This window comes from Salvelinus alpinus, chromosome 1 (assembly GCF_045679555.1).
Source record: "Salvelinus alpinus chromosome 1, SLU_Salpinus.1, whole genome shotgun sequence".
NCBI lineage: Eukaryota > Metazoa > Chordata > Actinopteri > Salmoniformes > Salmonidae > Salvelinus > Salvelinus alpinus.
The window spans coordinates 112,069,642-112,088,679 of NC_092086.1; the positions used below are offsets into that span (position 1 = coordinate 112,069,642).

A 19,038-nucleotide genomic window follows, 5' to 3' on the forward strand; every position below is an offset into this window, starting at 1 on the left:
GGTGTTGCCTTAACTCAAGTGTTTATGATGGTAAGGATAGGAATTGGAGTTGTACATAGATTTTCTTGAGTAAAATTACTTACAATGACATCCAGCTTTTCCAGTGAGGTCTTTGCAAGACGGTCAAAAATAATTCAACAGGAAACATCCTATTTACTTTGTGAATTCCAGTCTTTGAAAAAATGTTGTACTTAAACCTTTTTTCCCCCGTCTTTTTTCTTTCTTCTCTTCCTCTCGGAGGAGCAAAATATCAGTCCGTCAAAGAAAGGAATTTTGCAGTGCAGCTCTAACATTCCTTTGTATATTTTTAAGACGTTAGTTCAGTATAACTCAACCTCCTGAGTGTTGCTTTGTAGGAAAGGAGAATTACTCCATTTCTGAGGGCCCATTTCTCTCTGTCACACCTTTCAAACCAAGAGTTTTTTTTTTTTTTGCGAACTTGAGCATCCTGACGACATTTCTTTATATCTGAAAGGTATTGGCGGCGACCAAGCCTCTACTTTTTATTTCCGCCCAACCGACCTAGTCATGTTTGCGGTAAAGTTCTGCCTGTGGCTTAGTATGAAATGTAGCTGTAATGCTGAGGCTCTTAAGTTCTTGATGGTTGCTAGGCGGCAGCAGTTAACCATCCTCCTGGCGTTTTCTGAACTTTGGCTAGCTAAGCTCCTGCGCAGAAACACGTCATCGGGTGTAATGGTCATCTCATGCCGAACTGTGGATGTACAAACTAAAGACACGCCTTAGTTTTCATTTTCGTCAATAAAAATGTACTTTCACAAAGTTGGAGTAATAACGGGACTTAATAATAATGAATTTCCCAAAACATTCTTTCCTACTGACCCCCATTGTAAAACAGGCGACTTCCTTGTTGATAATTTTTGCGGTGTTTCCTCTGAAAAAAAGTTGTTCATTTTGGAGTAGAATGTACTTTTAAAAAGTCCCTAGAACTGAGCTTCACAGTCCTTCTATAAAAAAAAAATGATCCGGGGGAAGACACCGGACCCCAAAACAAGGAGGGGAAGGACTTCTCCTTAAACCCCCCCCCCCCCTCCTGTTTTCGGGGTCCCGGGTCCTCCCCCAGATAATTTTTATGTAGAAGGACTTTCTTCTCCAAAATTAATTAAAATAAAATGTCTAATTTCCACCTCCCAGAAATCAGCCGAAATAACATATTGGTAAAATTATGTTTAAAAAATATATATACACTTCAACATATTGGCTATAAATAAATAGGCTGAGGCATGGGGTTGCCGATCTGCATTTACCCTACTGGGCTAATTATTAGCTAGATCCCAAATGTGATCATTTTAACTACTTTACATCCTATTGATGAATTTTATGCCCTAAAAAAACATGCATAAACAGTGAGAATAATGTGGGCCTACCTGTTAGGGTAACATGCTACCTGCCTGTACTTCTCACTTCATGTCACTATTTTTCTTCCCAACACTTTCCCTGGTTGCCACTACTCTAAAAATGTCATCGGTCTCATCGCAATTTAAGTCAGTCCCTCAAAAATAATTGAGTTTTGGTGGCGTGTTACCCTAAAATTGACCCATGTTACATTTAGCCCCTCTCTCCCCTATGCACTCATGGTGAATTGCTGAGTGGTAATGTGCTTTAACGATGACGCTACTAAAAACTCTGAAATGGTGCAGTTAGTGCATATTTAGGAATTGACAAATAAATTAAGTAGGAATGGAATGCTGGGAACATCTCTTTAACAAAGGGAATTTTAAAACGGCTGTTTTCCTGTGATTGCAAGAATTGTTGTGCATTGACTGCTTGTCAGAATGCAGGTTTCCCTCCCTATGGCACTCGTTACTTGAATGCTCCTCGAGAGTAATGTTTCTCTCTGAGGACACAACGAGCAGACTAGGTAAATAGGTTCAACTATTGTACCATGGGGTTATCTGACTTTTCTCTATACATTTACTAATTTTGTTGTCAGAGGAAAAGGAAATGTGGACTGTTCTAGCATCTTCAAACTGCGCCTTGACAGAAATGTTACATTTTTTTTGGCATGGCGGCAATGATTTTGCCTTGGCTCAGTGCCACAGTTGAATGAGTGCAGTGGAAACACTGACTGTGTTTTTAAATATATTTATTGACGGTTATTTTATTTTCATGACTGTCTTCATCCATAACCGTACTAAATCATCATACCTGCAGGCTTTGATTAAAGTCTCTCGGCTAAAGCAACTGAAGTCCTAACAATTGAGATTCATCATGATGTGCTGTGTGACTGTTGTATTGAATCAAGCTGCTCCGGTTCCCTCTAATCCCATGCTGTCTCCCTCCAGACCCCTCTGCCCTGGGCTTCATCATCTCTCCCTGGTCCCTGTTGTTGATGCCCTCAGGCAGCATCTCCTTCACAGACGAGAACGTGACGCAGCAGGACCTGAGGGCCTTCACAGCTCCAGAGGTCCTGGAGGGAGTCACTCTCTCCTCTCTGTCAGATATAGAGAAGGTATTTATCATACTGTATATTATTATGTTAGAAGGTGCAGTGGTCAAACAGGGAAATGGTTCCAATCGTTTTCCACCATTTTTTGATTTTTCCCATAGGGGATTTTTAGAAACATTTAAAATAAGAACTGTTTTGTGTAGGTTTATCCTGGCGTGACTTTTTGATAACCGTGTAAATCTCTCTGACAAAGGTGACTTTTTTTTTAAATAGATTTTTATATTTTACTCTCGGATTTGTAAATGCTAATGAGCATCAAAGTAGACGTCATGTAAAACTTTCCTGTCTCTCTGCCTCTCGCTCTCTGCCTCTGTCGTTTCTCTTCGCTCTCTCTCGTCTCATAGAGAAGATTCTGTATTGTTTCAGTAGCAACACATCTGTTTGTGGGGTTGTTGCTTTGTGTACATAAAAAAAACTATGTCAATCAAAAGCATAACAGACCGTGCTAGGGTTGGGGTCAATTCCATTTCAGTTTACTTCCTGAATTGACCCCAACATACCTCCTATCTCTGGCCAAGAATCACATACCTCAACACACAGTGCTGTACACAGTCAATAGTGACTATCCACTGTAACTGTATAGGTTAGGCTACAATAAGGTTTCGATTCTCATTTATAATAGAAATAAATATGAATGATATTACAACGTCCTATGCTTTTCTCTTTTTATTTATTTATTTTATTTTATTATTATTTTTACCCCCTTTTCTCCCTAATTTTCGTGGTATCCAATCGCTAGTAATTACTATCTTGTCTCATCGCTACAACTCCCGTACGGGCTCGGGAGAGACGAAGGTCGAAAGTCATGCGTCCTCCGAAGCACAACCCAACCAAGCCGCACTGCTTCTTAACACAGCGCGCCTCCAACCCGGAAGCCAGCCGCACCAATGTGTCGGAGGAAACACCGTGCACCCGGCCCCCTCGGTTAGCGCGCACTGCGCCCGGCCCGCCACAGGAGTCGCTGGAGCGCGATGAGACAAGGATATCCCTACCGGCCAAACCCTCCCTAACCCGGACGACGCTAGGCCAATGGTGCGTCGCCCCACGGACCTCCCGGTTATGCTTTTCTCTTTTATTTGCACTATAAATGCCATGCGCTGTATAATTACAGAGAGGACATGGCGATTATGAGGGGTTTGTGAATCACATTCATAACTCAAGAAATTGTAGTTTTACTCTTTTAAGCTTGTGGTGAACTCTGACTGTTCCTAAGCTTGTGGTGAACTCTGACTGTTCCATTCAAGGCTATGATGTTGCATTCTTTGGCAATCCTCTAGTTATTCTTTCCTTCACCAAGCCCAACTCTGAGGGGAAGCTATTCCTCTGCTCTTAAGGAGCTTTCCTGCAGAATTCTATGGAATGGAACAGGTTTGGTTCTAGTCGCTTAGTTCCAGAACAGAACAAAGGGTCAGGATATTGTTGTACTAGTCAGACGAGAGCTCGTCCTCCCTTGGTTTTTTTTCTTCCCAACTACAGCTGCTACTTTTTGTGTGTGTGTGTCTAAATGATTGGAACCACTTATCCTGTTTGTATTTATTTATTAATTTTTCACAGATGCACATGTATTCCCTTGGAATGACCTTGTTTTGGGGAGCTGACTATGAGGTTCCACAGAGTCAGGTACAGCTACAACATTCATAATCCATAGATGATATATTCACAAGTTGGAAACGGATCAGCAATCATGTTTTTCTAATTTGCAGAAATTATGTTTTTATGTCTACTTCTCGTCCCGTGTAAGTGTTCATTAACCCCTCTGTGATATCTGTCTCAGCCGATGAAGCTGGGTGAGCACCTGAACAGTATTCTCCTCAACATGTGTGACGACACCACCCTGAGCCGTATGTCTGTTCTCACCGTAATGGACGCCTGCAGCACACACATCAGAAATTCTAGCTGCGAACCCTCCTTCACACACATCAGAAAGCTGGTCCGACTGGTGCTGGGCAGCCTCTCCCAGGTAAACGACTACAACACATCACTGTTAGCTAGTGTTGTAACATTTATAATGGACCTGTGGGTTTATTAGCCCTTATTCTTAACAAAATACAGTATGCTTGGGCGGTATCCAGCTTTTCATACCATTCTTACGGTATTACCTGGATAGCACTCAAGGGGTGCGTAAAAAAAAAAAAGCAAAAATAATTCCTTCCTGTTGGCAGTCTTACCAGAATGCTAATGAAATTAGCAAAAGTAATAGTTAAATCAGATGGACGTTGTTAGCTAAATGCTAACGAACATAAACTAATTGCAAGGACAGGCAAATTCGGCTCAAAGTTATAGAAGCATAGCTAGTAGCTACCGAGTGTCAGTTTTGGTGAGTGTGGACATTTACAGGCGAAAGTGAACGAGAGAAATTGTCCAAATGAAGAAAGTTGTGATGCATGTGTTAGCAGGTGATGTTGTTGTTTAAATAACACAGACCCCAAAGCAAATCAGGGGGAGGAAAATAGGTTTATTCGAAGAAGACAAATCATACGGGGAGGTAGATGGTCGTTCTCCCCTGTCCTCAGTGATGCTCTCCAGTGATTCTCTCCACAGAACAGAGGGACAGGATATAGTTTTATAACCCAACCCTAGCCTGTGGTTGACCAATTAGAAGTCCTTGCAGTACAACTGGGCCAATGGCCAAATAACAAGTATCCTGTTTCAGGCTCAATGTATAGACACATTCCTCCCATGTCTCTGACCCATTGATCAATAATTCCCTATTACAGAAAAAACACTATTTCCATTCATCGTTAATTCGATTTTACTTCTCCCCCTCTTGACCCCTCGTACTTGGTCTCTGCGTTGTGTATTTATCTTCAAAAAATTCTTAGAAATGCTTTTCTGAAGGAAGAGCAACATGTGTATGCGGAGCGGAGGGCAGAAGAACGGAGGAACAAGATAGCAAACATTTAGTAGTGAATTGCATATGTGTAACTTCCTCACCTCGTGTGCTGCACCACAGAGACTCTCCAATAGATATAGAACTCTATGGACTCACCAGCTCCCTCTTTCTACCGTTGTACTATTTACTAACACGTGACTGGCTCAACTTTTCTGGGGGAACTATGGTAAGCTTCATAATGTGAAATGAGGAACGCAATCTGCTTTTTCTCCTAAGGTATTGCACAAGTTGACTGCAGGTATTTAACTTAAAGTAGCTACAAATATTTAAATTTATTGGGAAAAACTTAAAATAAATCATTTTGATGGTATTTTTCCAAAAATACCCAGGTATTTGGTATATTGCCCAAGCCTAAAACACATTAATTCTCTATAGTCATATTTTGATCTATAATAGAGAACTCTTAACTGTTTAGTGAAGCCCATTGCCAAATGGCAAAGCTTGGAACAGAACAGTTTGAAGGGACTCTACTTTACCTACTGTGCGCCCCGCTCAGCCTGGTCAAAGCTCTTCTCTGTTCTGGCTTCCCAATGACAGAACAAGCTTCCCCATAACGTCAGTACAGCGGAGTCCGAGCCAGTCTTCCCAAAATGTCTGAAACCCTACCTCAGAGTATCTTAAATAAATACCTCTGCGCTTGTCTTTTACTACTACCACTGACTTTGCTGAAAGCTACTTTGAGGGGAAAATGCTAAGATTGTGATATGTTGTCTCCCTAGCTCCAGTATCTTATGAATGCACTAACGTAAGTTGCTCTGGATAAGAGTGTCTGCTAAATTACTAAAATGTATGACTGAATCCAATACGGTCTTTCCCTGTGTCACACTCCCTAGCTTCTCATCGAAGTGCAAGCAGAGGAAGGACAACAGGCTTAAAGGCCGTTATCTGATTGGTTACAGCACAACGTAACCAATATACCATGTTTCTGTTGTGAGGAATGTGGTCCACGTCAACCCCAAGTGATTTTATGACACCTCAGACAGACTATTTAATGTCCCCTCCAGCTCCTTGTGATAACCTCAACCATTGTCTTTTTTTGTTTCTTGCTTTCCTTTATTCTCACTCTCTCCTTCCTGCTCACTCTCATTTGCTCGCTCTTTCTCATTTTCTTGCGTGCTCTTGCCCATTTGTTCTCTCTCTCTCTCTCTCGCTCCCACTTTTTCTGTCTTTCTCCATCAGTTGGATGGCCTGCTGTCCCAGAGTGATAGGGAGTCTATTCCAGAGAGGAGCAAGGAGATTCGGGAGAGGCTTCGGGGCAAAGGCCTTCCCTCAGGTAACATGATCTTCACAATCTCAACCTCCCAACCTCCTGCATAGAGGCTTTTAGTGACAATAGAGAACCTTACCCTCTACCTCTGTGTACACACACACACACACTGTGGGGTCCGAAATGATTGACACCCTTAATAAATATGAGCAATAATGACGAAAATAAAGAATTAAAATACTGAGCGACATTGTATGCCACATTTTTTTGGTGCATTGTAATACAATTGCTCAGATTTTGTTTAATACTTTTTCTCAACAAGGTAGGGGTTCAAATTATTGACACCCCTAAAGATTTGTATAAATAAAGTAGTCCAAGTGTAGTATTTTGTCCATATATTTTCAGCACACAATGCCTAAATCAAGCTTCGGCCTCTACAAACTTGTTGGAATCATTTGCAGTTGTGCCCAGTAGGCATGAATGACTAAATATTGTATTGTCATTTTGGAGTCACTTTTATTTTAAATAAGAATAGAATGTTTGTAAACCCTTTTCTACATTAATGTGGATGCTACCATTTATTACGGATAATCCAGACTGAATCGTGAATAATGATGAGTGCGAAAGCTACAGATGGTCAAAGATAATACCCCCAAAAACATGCTAACCTCTCCTGTTATTGGTAAAGGTGAAAGGTTAGTATGTCTTTGGCCCTCTGTAACTTTCACTCATCATTATTCACGGTTCTTTCAGGATTATCCGTAGTCATGGTAGCATCCACATTAATGTAGAAGTGTTTAGAACCATATTCTATTGTTATTTACAATAAAAGTGACTCCAAAATGATACAATGTGTTTTACCATTCATTTCTTTTGGGAAAAAAATAATCTGAGACACACCAAAACAAACTGCAAATACATCCAATAAGTTTGAGTCACAAACTTGATGTAATCATTGTGTGCTAGGAATATGGGACCAAATACTAAACTTTTGGCTAATAATTTCCCTCGTTAAAAAAATATATATATATATATATATTTAGAATTTTATGCAGCTATTATTTCTCATCTTCATCAAGGGTGTCAATCATTTAGGACGCCACTACAGGAAGGAGGGCATCGTGCCTTCAGAAAGTACTCACCTTGACGTTCTCCACTTTCCATTTTGTTGTAACATCCTGAATTTAAAATGAGATTTTGTGTCACTGGCCTACACACAATACCCCATAATGTCAAAGTGTAATTATGTTTTTAGAAATGTTTACAAATTTAATTAAAAATAAAAAGCTGAAATGTTTTGAGTCTAATTTATTCAACCCCTTTGTTTTTGGTAAGCCTAGATAAGTTCAGGCGTAAATGTGCTTAACAGGTCACATTGATTGGACTCACTCTGTGTGCAATAATAGTGTTTAACCTTTATTTTTGAATGACTACCTCATCTCTGTACCCCACACATATAATTATCTGTAATGTCCATCTGTCGAGCAGTGTATTTCAAACACAGATTCAACCACAAAGACCAGGGAGGTTTTCTAATGCTTCACAAAGAAGGGCACCTATTGGTAGATGGGTAAAAAAACAAACATTGAATATGCCTTTGAGCATTATGAAGTTATTGATTAGGCTTTGGATGGTGTATCAATACACCCAGTCACTACAAAGATACAGGTGTTCTTTCTAACTCAGTTGTCAGAGAGGAAGGAAACTGCTCAGGGATTTTCACCATGAGGCCAATGGTGACTTTAAAACACTACCAGAGTTTAATGGCAGTGATACATCTGGGGATGGGTTAACATTGTAGTTCCTCCACAATACTAACCTAAATGACCGAGTGAAAAGAAGGAAGCCTGTACAGAATAAAAATATTCCAAAACATGCATCCTGTTGGTAATAACGCAATAAAGTTAAACGGCAAAAAATGTGGCAAAGAAATTAACTTTGTCCTAATTCAAATCAAATGTATTTATATAGCCCTTCTTACATCAGCTGATATCTCAAAGTGCTGTACAGAAACCCAGCCTAAAACCTCAAACAGCAAGCAATGCAGATGTAGAAGCACGGTGGCTAGGAAAAACTCTCTAGAAAGGCCAAAACCTAGAGGAACCAGGCTAAGAGGGGTGGCCAGTCCTCTTCTGGCTGTGCTGGGTGGAGATTATAACAGAACATGGCCAAGATGTTCAAAATGTTCATAAATGACCAGCGTGGTCAAATAATAGTAATCACAGTGAACAAGTCAGGGTTCCATAGCCGCAGGCAGAACAGTTGAAACTGGAGCAGCAGCACGGCAAGGTGGACTGGGGACAACAAGGAGTCATCATGCCAGGTAGTCCTGATGCATGGTCCTAGGGCTCAGGTCCTCCAAGAGAGAATTGGAGAGAGCATTCTTAAATTCACACAGGACACCGGATAAGACAGGAAAAATACTCCAGATATAAGACTGACCCTAGCCCCCCGACACATAAACTACTGCAGCATAAATACTGGAGGCTGAGACAGGAGGGGTCAGGAGACACTGTGGCCCCATCCGAAGGTACCCCCAGACAGGGCCAAACAGGCAGGATATAACCCCACCCACTTTGCCAAAGCACAGCCCCCACACCACTAGAGGGATATCTTCAACCACCAACTTACCATCCTGAAACAAGGCCGAGTATAGCCCACAAAGATCTCTGCCATGGCACAACCCAATCCAGACCACGTCAGAAGACCACGTCAGTGACTCAACCCACTCAAGTGACGCACCCCTCCTAGGGACGGCATGGAAGAGCACCAGTAAGCCAAAGCATTATGTTTGGGGCAAATCCAACAACACATCACTGAGTTGCACTCTTCAGATTTTCAAGCATGGTGGTGGCTGCATCATGTTATGGGTATGCTTGTCATTGGCAAGGACTAGGAAGTTTTCTTTGGGGGGGGGGGTGAAAAGGAATGGAGCTAAGCACAGGCAGAATCATAGAGGTTAAACCTGGTTCAGTCTGCTTTTCAACAGACACTGGGAGACAATTTCACCTTTCAGCAGGACCATAACCTAAAATGAATGGTCAAAAATACACTGGAGTTGCTTACCAAGACGACGTTGAATGTTCCTGAGTGGCATAGTTAGTTTTGACTTAATTCGTTTTGAAAATCGATGGCATGACTTAAATGGCTGTCTAGCAATGATCAACAACCAACTTGACAGAGGTTGAAGAATTAATATTGTACAATCCAAAGCTCTTAAACTTAAACAGAAAGCATTGACACAGGTGTGAATACTTATGTAAATTCGATTTATGTAGTTCATTTTCAAATACATTTGCCAAAATTACTAAGAGCATGTTTTCACTTTGTCATTATTGTCTTGTGTGCAGTAGAAGGGTGAGAAAATAGATTTAATGTTGAATTCAGGGTGTACCAACAGTGTGGAAAACGTCAAGGGGTGTGAATGCTTTCTGAAGGCACTGTACGTACGTACGGTTGGCCTACAGTCAATTCACCTGACTGAGTATACACCTGATTTGATGAATTTCTGATCTAATTACTTTGAGTCATGTCCGTGTTGCTGCTGTTACTGGGAGGAAGTGATTCACAATTTCAACAGAGAGACGGCCCTTGGTCTGGTTCTAACAGGCTTGGTCTCCTCTAGCTGATGGAAGAAAAGAAATCCCTGGGGGTGTTACAGTAGGCGGGCTGAACATAACACTGACTATAGAGATCCTGGTAGGCTGGTATAGACAAGTTGGGACAGTGAACTGAACACTAGTTTTAGTTCATGGATCCTTCTTTTTAATGGGAGGCGGTGCATTACCACTGTCCTAATGTTGACTGACTCCCACACTTCCTGAACCATGGCCAAGAGGGAGGTGCTCAGAAGACAAGTCAGTGGTGAGAGAAAATGAACGGCCTTGAAATGTGCTTGAAGTTAGCTAATATAATTGGTGTGGATACAATAGAAAGTATCAAGTGTACATGTGTGGATTTTAAGTATAATCCAAGGGTTTTGAAGTGTTTCTTAAGGTATGAAGATCCAGGGGCTTTCTGTGTTACCCTTTTAGATTAAACTCCTTCAGTCCTCAGGGCATCAGACTTTTTATTAATACTTTAAAGATGCCTACTTCTTTCGATGAAAAAAAAATGGGAGGGGAGAGGTGGCTTATGTAACCATTGCATGGTATTGATTATAGTTCCTAAGCTGGTCTGGGTTCAATACTAATTTAAATACTTTAGCTGGACTTGATTGAGCATGCCTGGCACAATGGAACCAATATAAAAGTCTCAAAAGACCAATCCTCCTCCCACCTGGCACTCCAGGCAGGCTAAAGCAAAACCTAGAAGTATTTGAGCGGCATAGACTAAGATACAGTAGGATAGAATACAGTGTATACATATGAGATGAGTAATGCAAAATATGTAAACATTATTAAAGTGACTAGTGTTCCATTTGTTTAAGTGGCCAGTGATTTCACGGCCTATGTACATTCCACCAGCCTCTGTGCTAGTGATGGCTATTTAACAGTCTGATGGCCTTGAGCTGTTTTTCAGTCTCTCGGTCCCAGCTTTGATGCACCTGTACTGACCTCGCCTTCTGGATGATAGCGGGGTGAACAGGCAGTGGCTCGGGTGGTTGTTGTCCTTGATGATCTTTTTGGCCTTCCTGTGACATTGGGTGCTGTAGGTGTCCCCCGGGTAGTTTACCCCCGGTGATGCATTTGGCAGACCGCAACAACCTCAACAACCCCTGCGGTTGTGGGCGGTGCAGTTGCCGTACCAGGCAGAGATACAGCCCGACAGGTTTCTCTCAATTGTGCATGTGTAAAAGTTTGAGGGTTTTAGGTGCCAAGCCAAATTTCTTCACCACACTGTGTGGGTGTACCATTTTCAGTTTCTTTGATGTGTACGCCAGGGAACTTGAAACTTTCCACCTTCTCCACTGCGGTCCCGTTGATTGGGGGGGGGGGTTGCTCTCTCTGCTGTTTCCTGAAGTCCACGATCAGTTTTGTTAACGTTAAGTGTGAGGTTATTTTCCTGGCACCACACTCCCAGGGCCCTCAACACCCTGTAGGCTGTCTCGTCATTGTTGGTAATCAGGCCTACTACTGTAGTGTCGTCTGCGAACTTGATTGAGTTGGAGGCATGTGCGGTCACGCAGTCATGGGTGAACATCATTTGTGTCTTTCTTTCTGCAGATCAGACATGTCAGTGGTTAGAGTTGAAGTGACTGTGGAGAAAATGCTGTCATTGCTTTGTTTTTCATGCTGGGCGACGTGATTGTTTTCCTTCTGCTTTAGTACCACAGCGCTGACTGTGCTGTGGCAGCTTACCCATGCCAACCACCACTAATAGTTCTAGATAAACCTCCTGGAAACAATTCTCTGAATGTTGCAACTAAGAATGAAAGGCCAATGGAGCCTCAAAACAAAGATTCTATTTCGTTATTTTTTTAAATCAATCTTGTCCTGGTCTGTCTGCCTCCATAGCAACAGTGTTCCTGGAAAAGTTTCTGTCTGCCCCATAGCGAGTGTTCCTGGAAAAAATTCATTCTGTCTTTGATGTTCTGTTTTACTGTAGAGATGGAGCCATATGCTTTGTAGATTAAAGCAAGGCACTACATGTTTTATAGGCCCGAGTCCCCTCCCCCTCTCGCCAACATTAGCTACTCCGTCTCTCTCGTTCTTCAGTCGGAAGAGGTCCCAGATCTATTTGTGCAGTTTTCTCAACTCCTTATGGTTGTGACAGCATTGGCAAGACAACACAGATCGGACACCAAGCTAGTTATACAGTGCCTTCGGAAAGTATTCAGACCCATTGACTTTTTCCACATTTTATGTTGCAGCCTTATTCTAAAATTGATTAAATAACCCATAATGACAAAGCAAAAACATGTTTTTGCAAATGTATTACAAATAAGAAAAACTCATTTTATATATGTATTCAGACCCTTTACTCAGTACTTTGTTGAAGGACCTTTGGCAGCAATTACAGTATTGAGTCTTCTTGGGTATGACCCTACATGCTTGGCACACCTGTATTTGGGGAGTTTCTCACATTCTCTGCATATCCTCTCAAGCTCTGTCAGGTTGGATGAGGAGCGTTGCTGCACAGCTATTTTCAGGTCTCTCCAGAGATGTTTGATCGGTTTTAAGTCCGCGCTCTGGCGGGGCCACTCAAGGACATTCAGAGACTTGTACCGAAGGCACTCCTGTGTTGTCTTGGCTGTGTGCTTAGGGTTATTGTCCTGTTGGAAGGTGAACCTTCACCCCTATCTGAGGTCCTAAGCATTCTGGCGCAAGTTTTCATCAAGCATCTCTCTGTACTTTGCTCTGTTAATCTTTGCCTCGATCCTGACTAGTCACCCAGTCCCTGCCGCTGAATAACATCCCCACAGCATGATGCTGCCACCACCATGCTTCACTGTAGGGATGGTGCCTGATTTCCTCCGTACGTGATGCTTGGCATTCAGGCCAAATAGTTCAATTTTGGTTTTATCAGACCTGAGAATCTTGTTTCTCATTGTCTGAGAGTCCTTTAGGTGCCTTTTGGCAAACTCCAAGCGGGTTGTCGTGCCTTTTTCTGAGGAGTAGCTTCCGTCTGGCCATTCTACCATAAAGGCCTGATTTGGTGGAGGGCTGCAGAGATAGTTGTCCTTCTGAAAGGTTCTCCTATCTCCACAGAGGAACTCTGAAGCTCTGTCAGATTGACCATTGGGTTCTTGGTCACCTCCTTGACCAAGGCTCTTCTCCCCCGATTGCTCAGTTCGGCCGGGCGGTCAGCTCTGAGTCTTCGTGGTTCCAAACTTCTTCCATTTAAGAATGATGGAGGGCGCTGTGTTCTTGGGGACCTTCTATGCTGCAGACATTTTTTTGGTGCTCTTTCCCAGATCTGTGCCTATACAACAATCCTGTCTCGGAGCTCTAAGGACAATTCTTTCGACCTCATGGCTCGGGTTTTTGCACCGACATGCACTGTCAACTGCGGGACCTTATAGACAGGTGTGTGCCTTTCCAAATCATGTCCAATCAATTGAATTTACCACAGGTGGACTCCAATGAAGTAGAAACATCTCAAGGATGATCAATGGAAGCAGGATGCATCCATTTGCAGACATTTATAAAAAACAGTTTTCGCTTTGTTATTATGGGGTATTGTGTGTAGATTGCTGATGGAAAATATTTATTAAATCTATTGTAGAATAAGTCTAATGTAACAAAATGCATACAATTGAGCACACAGCCATGCAGTCTCCATAGACAAACATTGGCAGTAGAATGGCCATACTGAAGAGCTCAGTGACTTTCAACGTGGCACCGTCATAGGATGCCACCTTTCCAACAAGTCAGTTCGTCAAATTTCTGTCTTGCTAGAGCTGCCCCGGTCAATTAACTGTAAGTGCTGTTATTGTGAAGTGAAACGTCTAGGAGCGTCAACAGCTCACCCTTGAAGTGGTAGGCCACACAAGCGCTACGCTGAAGCACGTAGCGCGCAAAAATCGCCTCTCCGCGGTTGCACTCACTACCGAATTCCAAACTGCCTCTGGAAGCAACGTCAGCACAGTAACTGTTAGTCGGGAGCTTCATGAAATGGGTTTCCATGGCCGAACAGCCGCACACAAGCCTAAGATCATGTGCAATGCTAAGCGTCAACTGGAGTGGTGTAAATCTGGAGCAGTGGAAAAGTGTTCTCTGGAGTGATGAATCCTGCTTCACCATCTGGCAGTCCAACGGATGAATCAGACTTTGATGGATTCCATCAGGACGCTACCTTCCCCAATGCATAGTGCCAAATGTAAAGATTGGTGGAGGAATAATGGTCTAGGTCTGTTTTTTCATGGTTCAAGCTAGGCCCCTTAGTTTTAGTGAAGGGTAATCTTAACGCTACAGCGTACAATGACTGTATAGAATTCTGTGCTCCCAAATGTGTGGCAACAGTTTGGGGAACACCCTTTCCTGTTTCAGTATGACAATGCCCACGTGCACAAAGTGAGGTCCATACAGAAATGTTTTTTTCAAGATCGTTGTGAAAAACTTGACTGGCATGCACAGAGCCCTGACCTCAACCCCATCAAACACCTTTGGGATGAATTGTAACGCTGACTGCGAGCCAGGCCTAATCACCCAACATTAAGCTTTTATCTCAAGGCCATCAGACTGCTAAACAGCCATCACTAACATTGAGTGGCTGCTGCCAACATACTGACTCAATCTCTAGCCACTTTAATAATTAAAAATTGGATGTAACAAATGTGTCACTTTAAACTATCCCACTTTATATAATGTTTACATACACTACTCATCTCAAATGTATATACTGTACTCTATACCATCTACTGCATCTTGCCTATGCCGTTCGGCCATCGCTCATCCATATATTTTAATGTACATATTCTTATTAATTCCTTTACACTTGTGTGTGTGTATAAGCTAGTTGTTGTGAAATTGTTAGATTACTTGTTAGATATTACTGCACGGTCGGAACTAGAAGCACAAGCATTTCGCTACACTCGCATTAACATCTGCTAACCATGTGTATGTGACAAATTGTCTTTTTTTTTATTTCACCTTTTTTATTTAACCAGGTAGGCTAGTTGAGAACAAGTTCTCATTTACAACTGTGACCTGGCCAAGATAAAGCAAAGCAGTTCGACACATACAACATCACAGAGTTACTCATGGAATAAACAAACACAATCAATAATACAGTAGGAAAATCTATATACAGCATGTGCAAATGAGGTAGGATAAGAGAGGTAAGGCAATAAATAGGCCATGGTGGCAAAGTAATTACAATATAGCAATTAAACACTGGAATGTTAAGATGTGCAGAGGATGAATGTGCAAGTTGAGATACTGGGGTGCAAAGGAGCAAGATAAATAAATAAATATAGTTTGGCGATGAGGTAGATTGGATGGGCTATTTACAGATGAGCTATGTACAGGTGCAGTGATCTGTGAGCTGCTCTGACAGCTGGTGCTTAAAGCTAGTGAGGGAGATATGAGTCTCCAGCTTCAGAGATTTTTGCAGTTCGTTCCAGTCATTGGCAGCAGAGAACTGGAAGGAGAGGCGGCCAAAGGAAGAATTGGCTTTGGGGGTGACCAGTGAGATATACCTGCTGGAGTGCGTGCTACGGGTGGGTGCTGCTATGGTGACCAGTGAGCTGAGATAAGGCGGGGCTTTACCTAGCAGAGACTTGTAGATGACCTGGAGCCAGTGGGTTTGGCGACGAGTATGATGACACTGTGATAGACTACATCCAATTTGTTGAGTAGAGTGTTGGAGGCTATTTTGTAAATGACATCGCCGAAGTCGAGGATCGGTAGGATGGTCAGTTTTACGAGGGTATGTTTGGCAGCATGAGTGAAGTATGCTTTGTTGCGAAATAGGAAGACGATTCTAGATTTAATTTTGGATTGGAGATGTTTGATGTGAGACTGGAAGGAGAGTTTACAGTCTAACCAGACACCTAGGTATTTGTAGTTATCCACATATTCTAAGTCAGAATCGTCCAGAGTAGTGATGCTGGTGGGCAGGTGCGGGCAGCGATCAGTTGAAGAGCATGCATTTAGTTTTACTTGCAGTTGGGAGGCCACGGAAGGAGAGTTGTATGGCATTGAAGCTCATCTGGAGGTTAGTTAACAGTGTCCAACGAAGGGCCAGAGGTATACAGAATGTTGTCGTCTGCGTAGAGGTGGATCAAAGAATCACCAGCAGCGAGAGCGACATCATTGATGTATACAGAGAAGAGAGACGGCCCGAGGATTGAACCCTGTGGCACCCCCATAGAGACTGCCAGAGGTCCGGACAACAGGTCCTACGATTTGACATACTGAACTCTATCGGAGAAGTAGTTGGTGAACCAAGCGAGGCAATCATTTCATAAACCAAGGCTGTTGAGTCTGCCAATAAGAATGTTGTGATTGACAGAGTCGAAAGCCTTAGCCAGGTCGATGAATACGACTGGACAGTAATGTCTCTTATCAATGGCGGTTATGATATCGTTTAGGACCTTGAGCGTGGCTGAGGTGCACCCATGACCAGCTCTGAAACCAGATTGCATAGCGGAGAAGGTACGGTGGGATTCTAAATGGTCAGTAATCTGTTTGATAACTTGGCTTTCAAAGACCTTAGAAAGGCAGGGCGGGATGGATATAGGTCTGTAACAGTTTGGGTCTAGAGTGTCTTCCCCTTTGAAGAGGGGGATGACCGTGGCAGCTTTCCAATCTATGGGAATCTCAGACGACACGAAAGCGGTTGAAACAGGCTAGTAATAGGGGTTGCAACAAAATCGGCAGATACTTTGAGAAAGAGAGGGTCCAGATTGTCTAGCCCAGCTGATTTGTAGGGGTCCAGATTTTGCAGCCCTTTCAGAACATCAGCTATCTGGATTTGGGTGAAGGAGAAGTGGGGGAGGTTTGGGCGAGTTGCTGTGGGGAGCGCAGGGCTATTGACCGGGGTAGCCAGGTGGAAAGCATGGCCAGCCGTAGAAAAATGCTTATTGAAAATCCCAATTATTGTGTATTTATCGGTGGTGACAGTGTTTCCTAGCCTCAGTGCAGTGGGCAGCTGGGAGGAGGTGCTCTTATTCTCCATGTACTTTAGTGTCCCAGAACTTTTGAGTTTGTACTACAGGATGCAAATTTCTGTTTGAAAAGGCTAGCCTTAGCTTTCCTAACTGCCTGTGTATTGGTTCCTAACTTCCCTGAAAAGTTGCATATCACGGGGGCTATCACGATGCTAATGCAGAACGCCACAGGATGTTTTTGTGCTGGTCAAGGGCAGACAGGTCTGAAGTGAACCAAGGGCTACAGTGGGCTCCAAAATTACTGGCACCCCTGACTGGCAATGTACAAACAATACTTAAACAAATATAAACAATATAATTATAGAGAAACTCAAAATACCAACATGTGAAAAATACTGTACTTTATTAATGTTTCAATGGAACCCTACAAAATAATTTATTAATTTAATTAAATATTAATGTCTTCCAAATCAAGGTTTCACAATTAATGGCACCCTTAAATATTATTGTAAATAACATCTACCAAAATTAAACCAGGAATTAAGTTCCACTTATTTAAGTTTATCTAAGTGTTAAGGAACTGTTTTGAGCCATTATATCACTTCCTGTTTCACTAGGGTATAAAAATGAGGTAACACATGCAATATCCCACTGTCATCCAACACCATGAAGAAAACAAAAGAACTGGCAGTTCAAAAGAGACAGATGGTCGTAGACCTTTATAAATCTGGTAATAGCTACAAGAAGATTCCAAAATGATTTGAATATACCACTGAGCACTGTCAGGGCAATTATTAAAAAATTCTAAAGATATGGAACAGTTAAACCTCACGGGTAGAGGACGCAAATGCATTTTGCCCCCCAGGATAGGGAGAAGGATGGTGAGAGAAGCAACAAAATCCCCAAGAATCACTGTGAAAGAATTGCAGACCTTGGTGGCGTCTTGGGGTCACCAAGTTTAAAAAAGCACTATCAGACGCCACCTCCACAACCACAGGCTCTTTGGAAGGGTTGCCAGAAGAAAGCCCTTTCTGACCACAAGACACAGACGCAAACGCTTGGAGTTTGCCAAACGTCATTTAAATTATGACTGGAAGAAGGTGCTCTGGTCAGATGAGACCAAAATTGAAAGTTTTGGTCAGATACAGCATCGGCATGTTTGGCGTCGAAACAGAGATGTATACAAGGAGAGGCACCTCATACCCACGGTGAAATATGGTGGTGTCAGTGATGTTTTGGGGCTGTTTTAATTCCAGAGGTCCAGAGGCACTGGTTAAGATTGATGGCATAATGAATTCCACCAAGTACCAGGCAATTTTGGATGACAATCTGGTTGCCTCAGCCAGAAGGCTGGGACTTGGCCGTAGGTGGACTTTCCAACAAGACAATGACCCGAAACATACCTTAAGATCCACACAGAAATGGTTCTGTGACAACAAAATCAATGTTCTGCCATGGCCATCTCAGTCGCCGGACCTCAATCCAATCGAAAACCTGTGGGCTGAGTGGAAGAGGGCAGTTGATAAGCGCAAACCCAAGAATGTGAAGGATCTTGAAAGGATCTGCATAGAGGAATGGTCCAAAATCCCTCCAAATGTGTTCCTTAACCTTGTCAAACATTACAGGAAAAGACTCCATGCTGTTATCCTTGCCAGAGGTGGTTATACTAAGTACTAAATGAGGAGTGCCAATAATTATGAAACCTTGAAACCTTGATTTTGGTGAAATTTATTTTGTATTAAATAATTGTATGATTTTGGTGGGTTCCATTGGAACATTAATAAAGTACAGCATTTCTCACATGTTGCTATTTTGAGTTTATCTCCATAATTATATTGTTTATATTTTTTAAAGTATTGTTTGTGCATTGCCAGTCAGGGGTGCCAGTAATTTTGGAGCCCACTGTATATTCCTGGTTCTAAATTTTTTTGAATGGAGCATGCTTATTTAAGATGAGGAAGGCACTTTTAAAGAAT

The 19,038-nt window shown here is 42.4% G+C and overlaps 1 protein-coding gene across 3 annotated transcripts in view; it reads left to right on the forward strand.

The window, feature by feature from the left end:
• Positions 1-19,038, forward strand: part of ptpn13 (protein tyrosine phosphatase non-receptor type 13) — a 125,100-nt gene that overhangs the window by 35,907 nt on the left and 70,155 nt on the right. For all 3 annotated transcript variants that reach the window (XM_071341688.1, XM_071341697.1, XM_071341705.1), the window contains exons 3-6: positions 2,304-2,470; positions 4,022-4,087; positions 4,242-4,427; positions 6,540-6,633. In XM_071341688.1, coding sequence (XP_071197789.1) covers positions 2,304-2,470; positions 4,022-4,087; positions 4,242-4,427; positions 6,540-6,633 — 513 coding nt within the window. The remainder of the gene's footprint in view (positions 1-2,303; positions 2,471-4,021; positions 4,088-4,241; positions 4,428-6,539; positions 6,634-19,038) is intronic.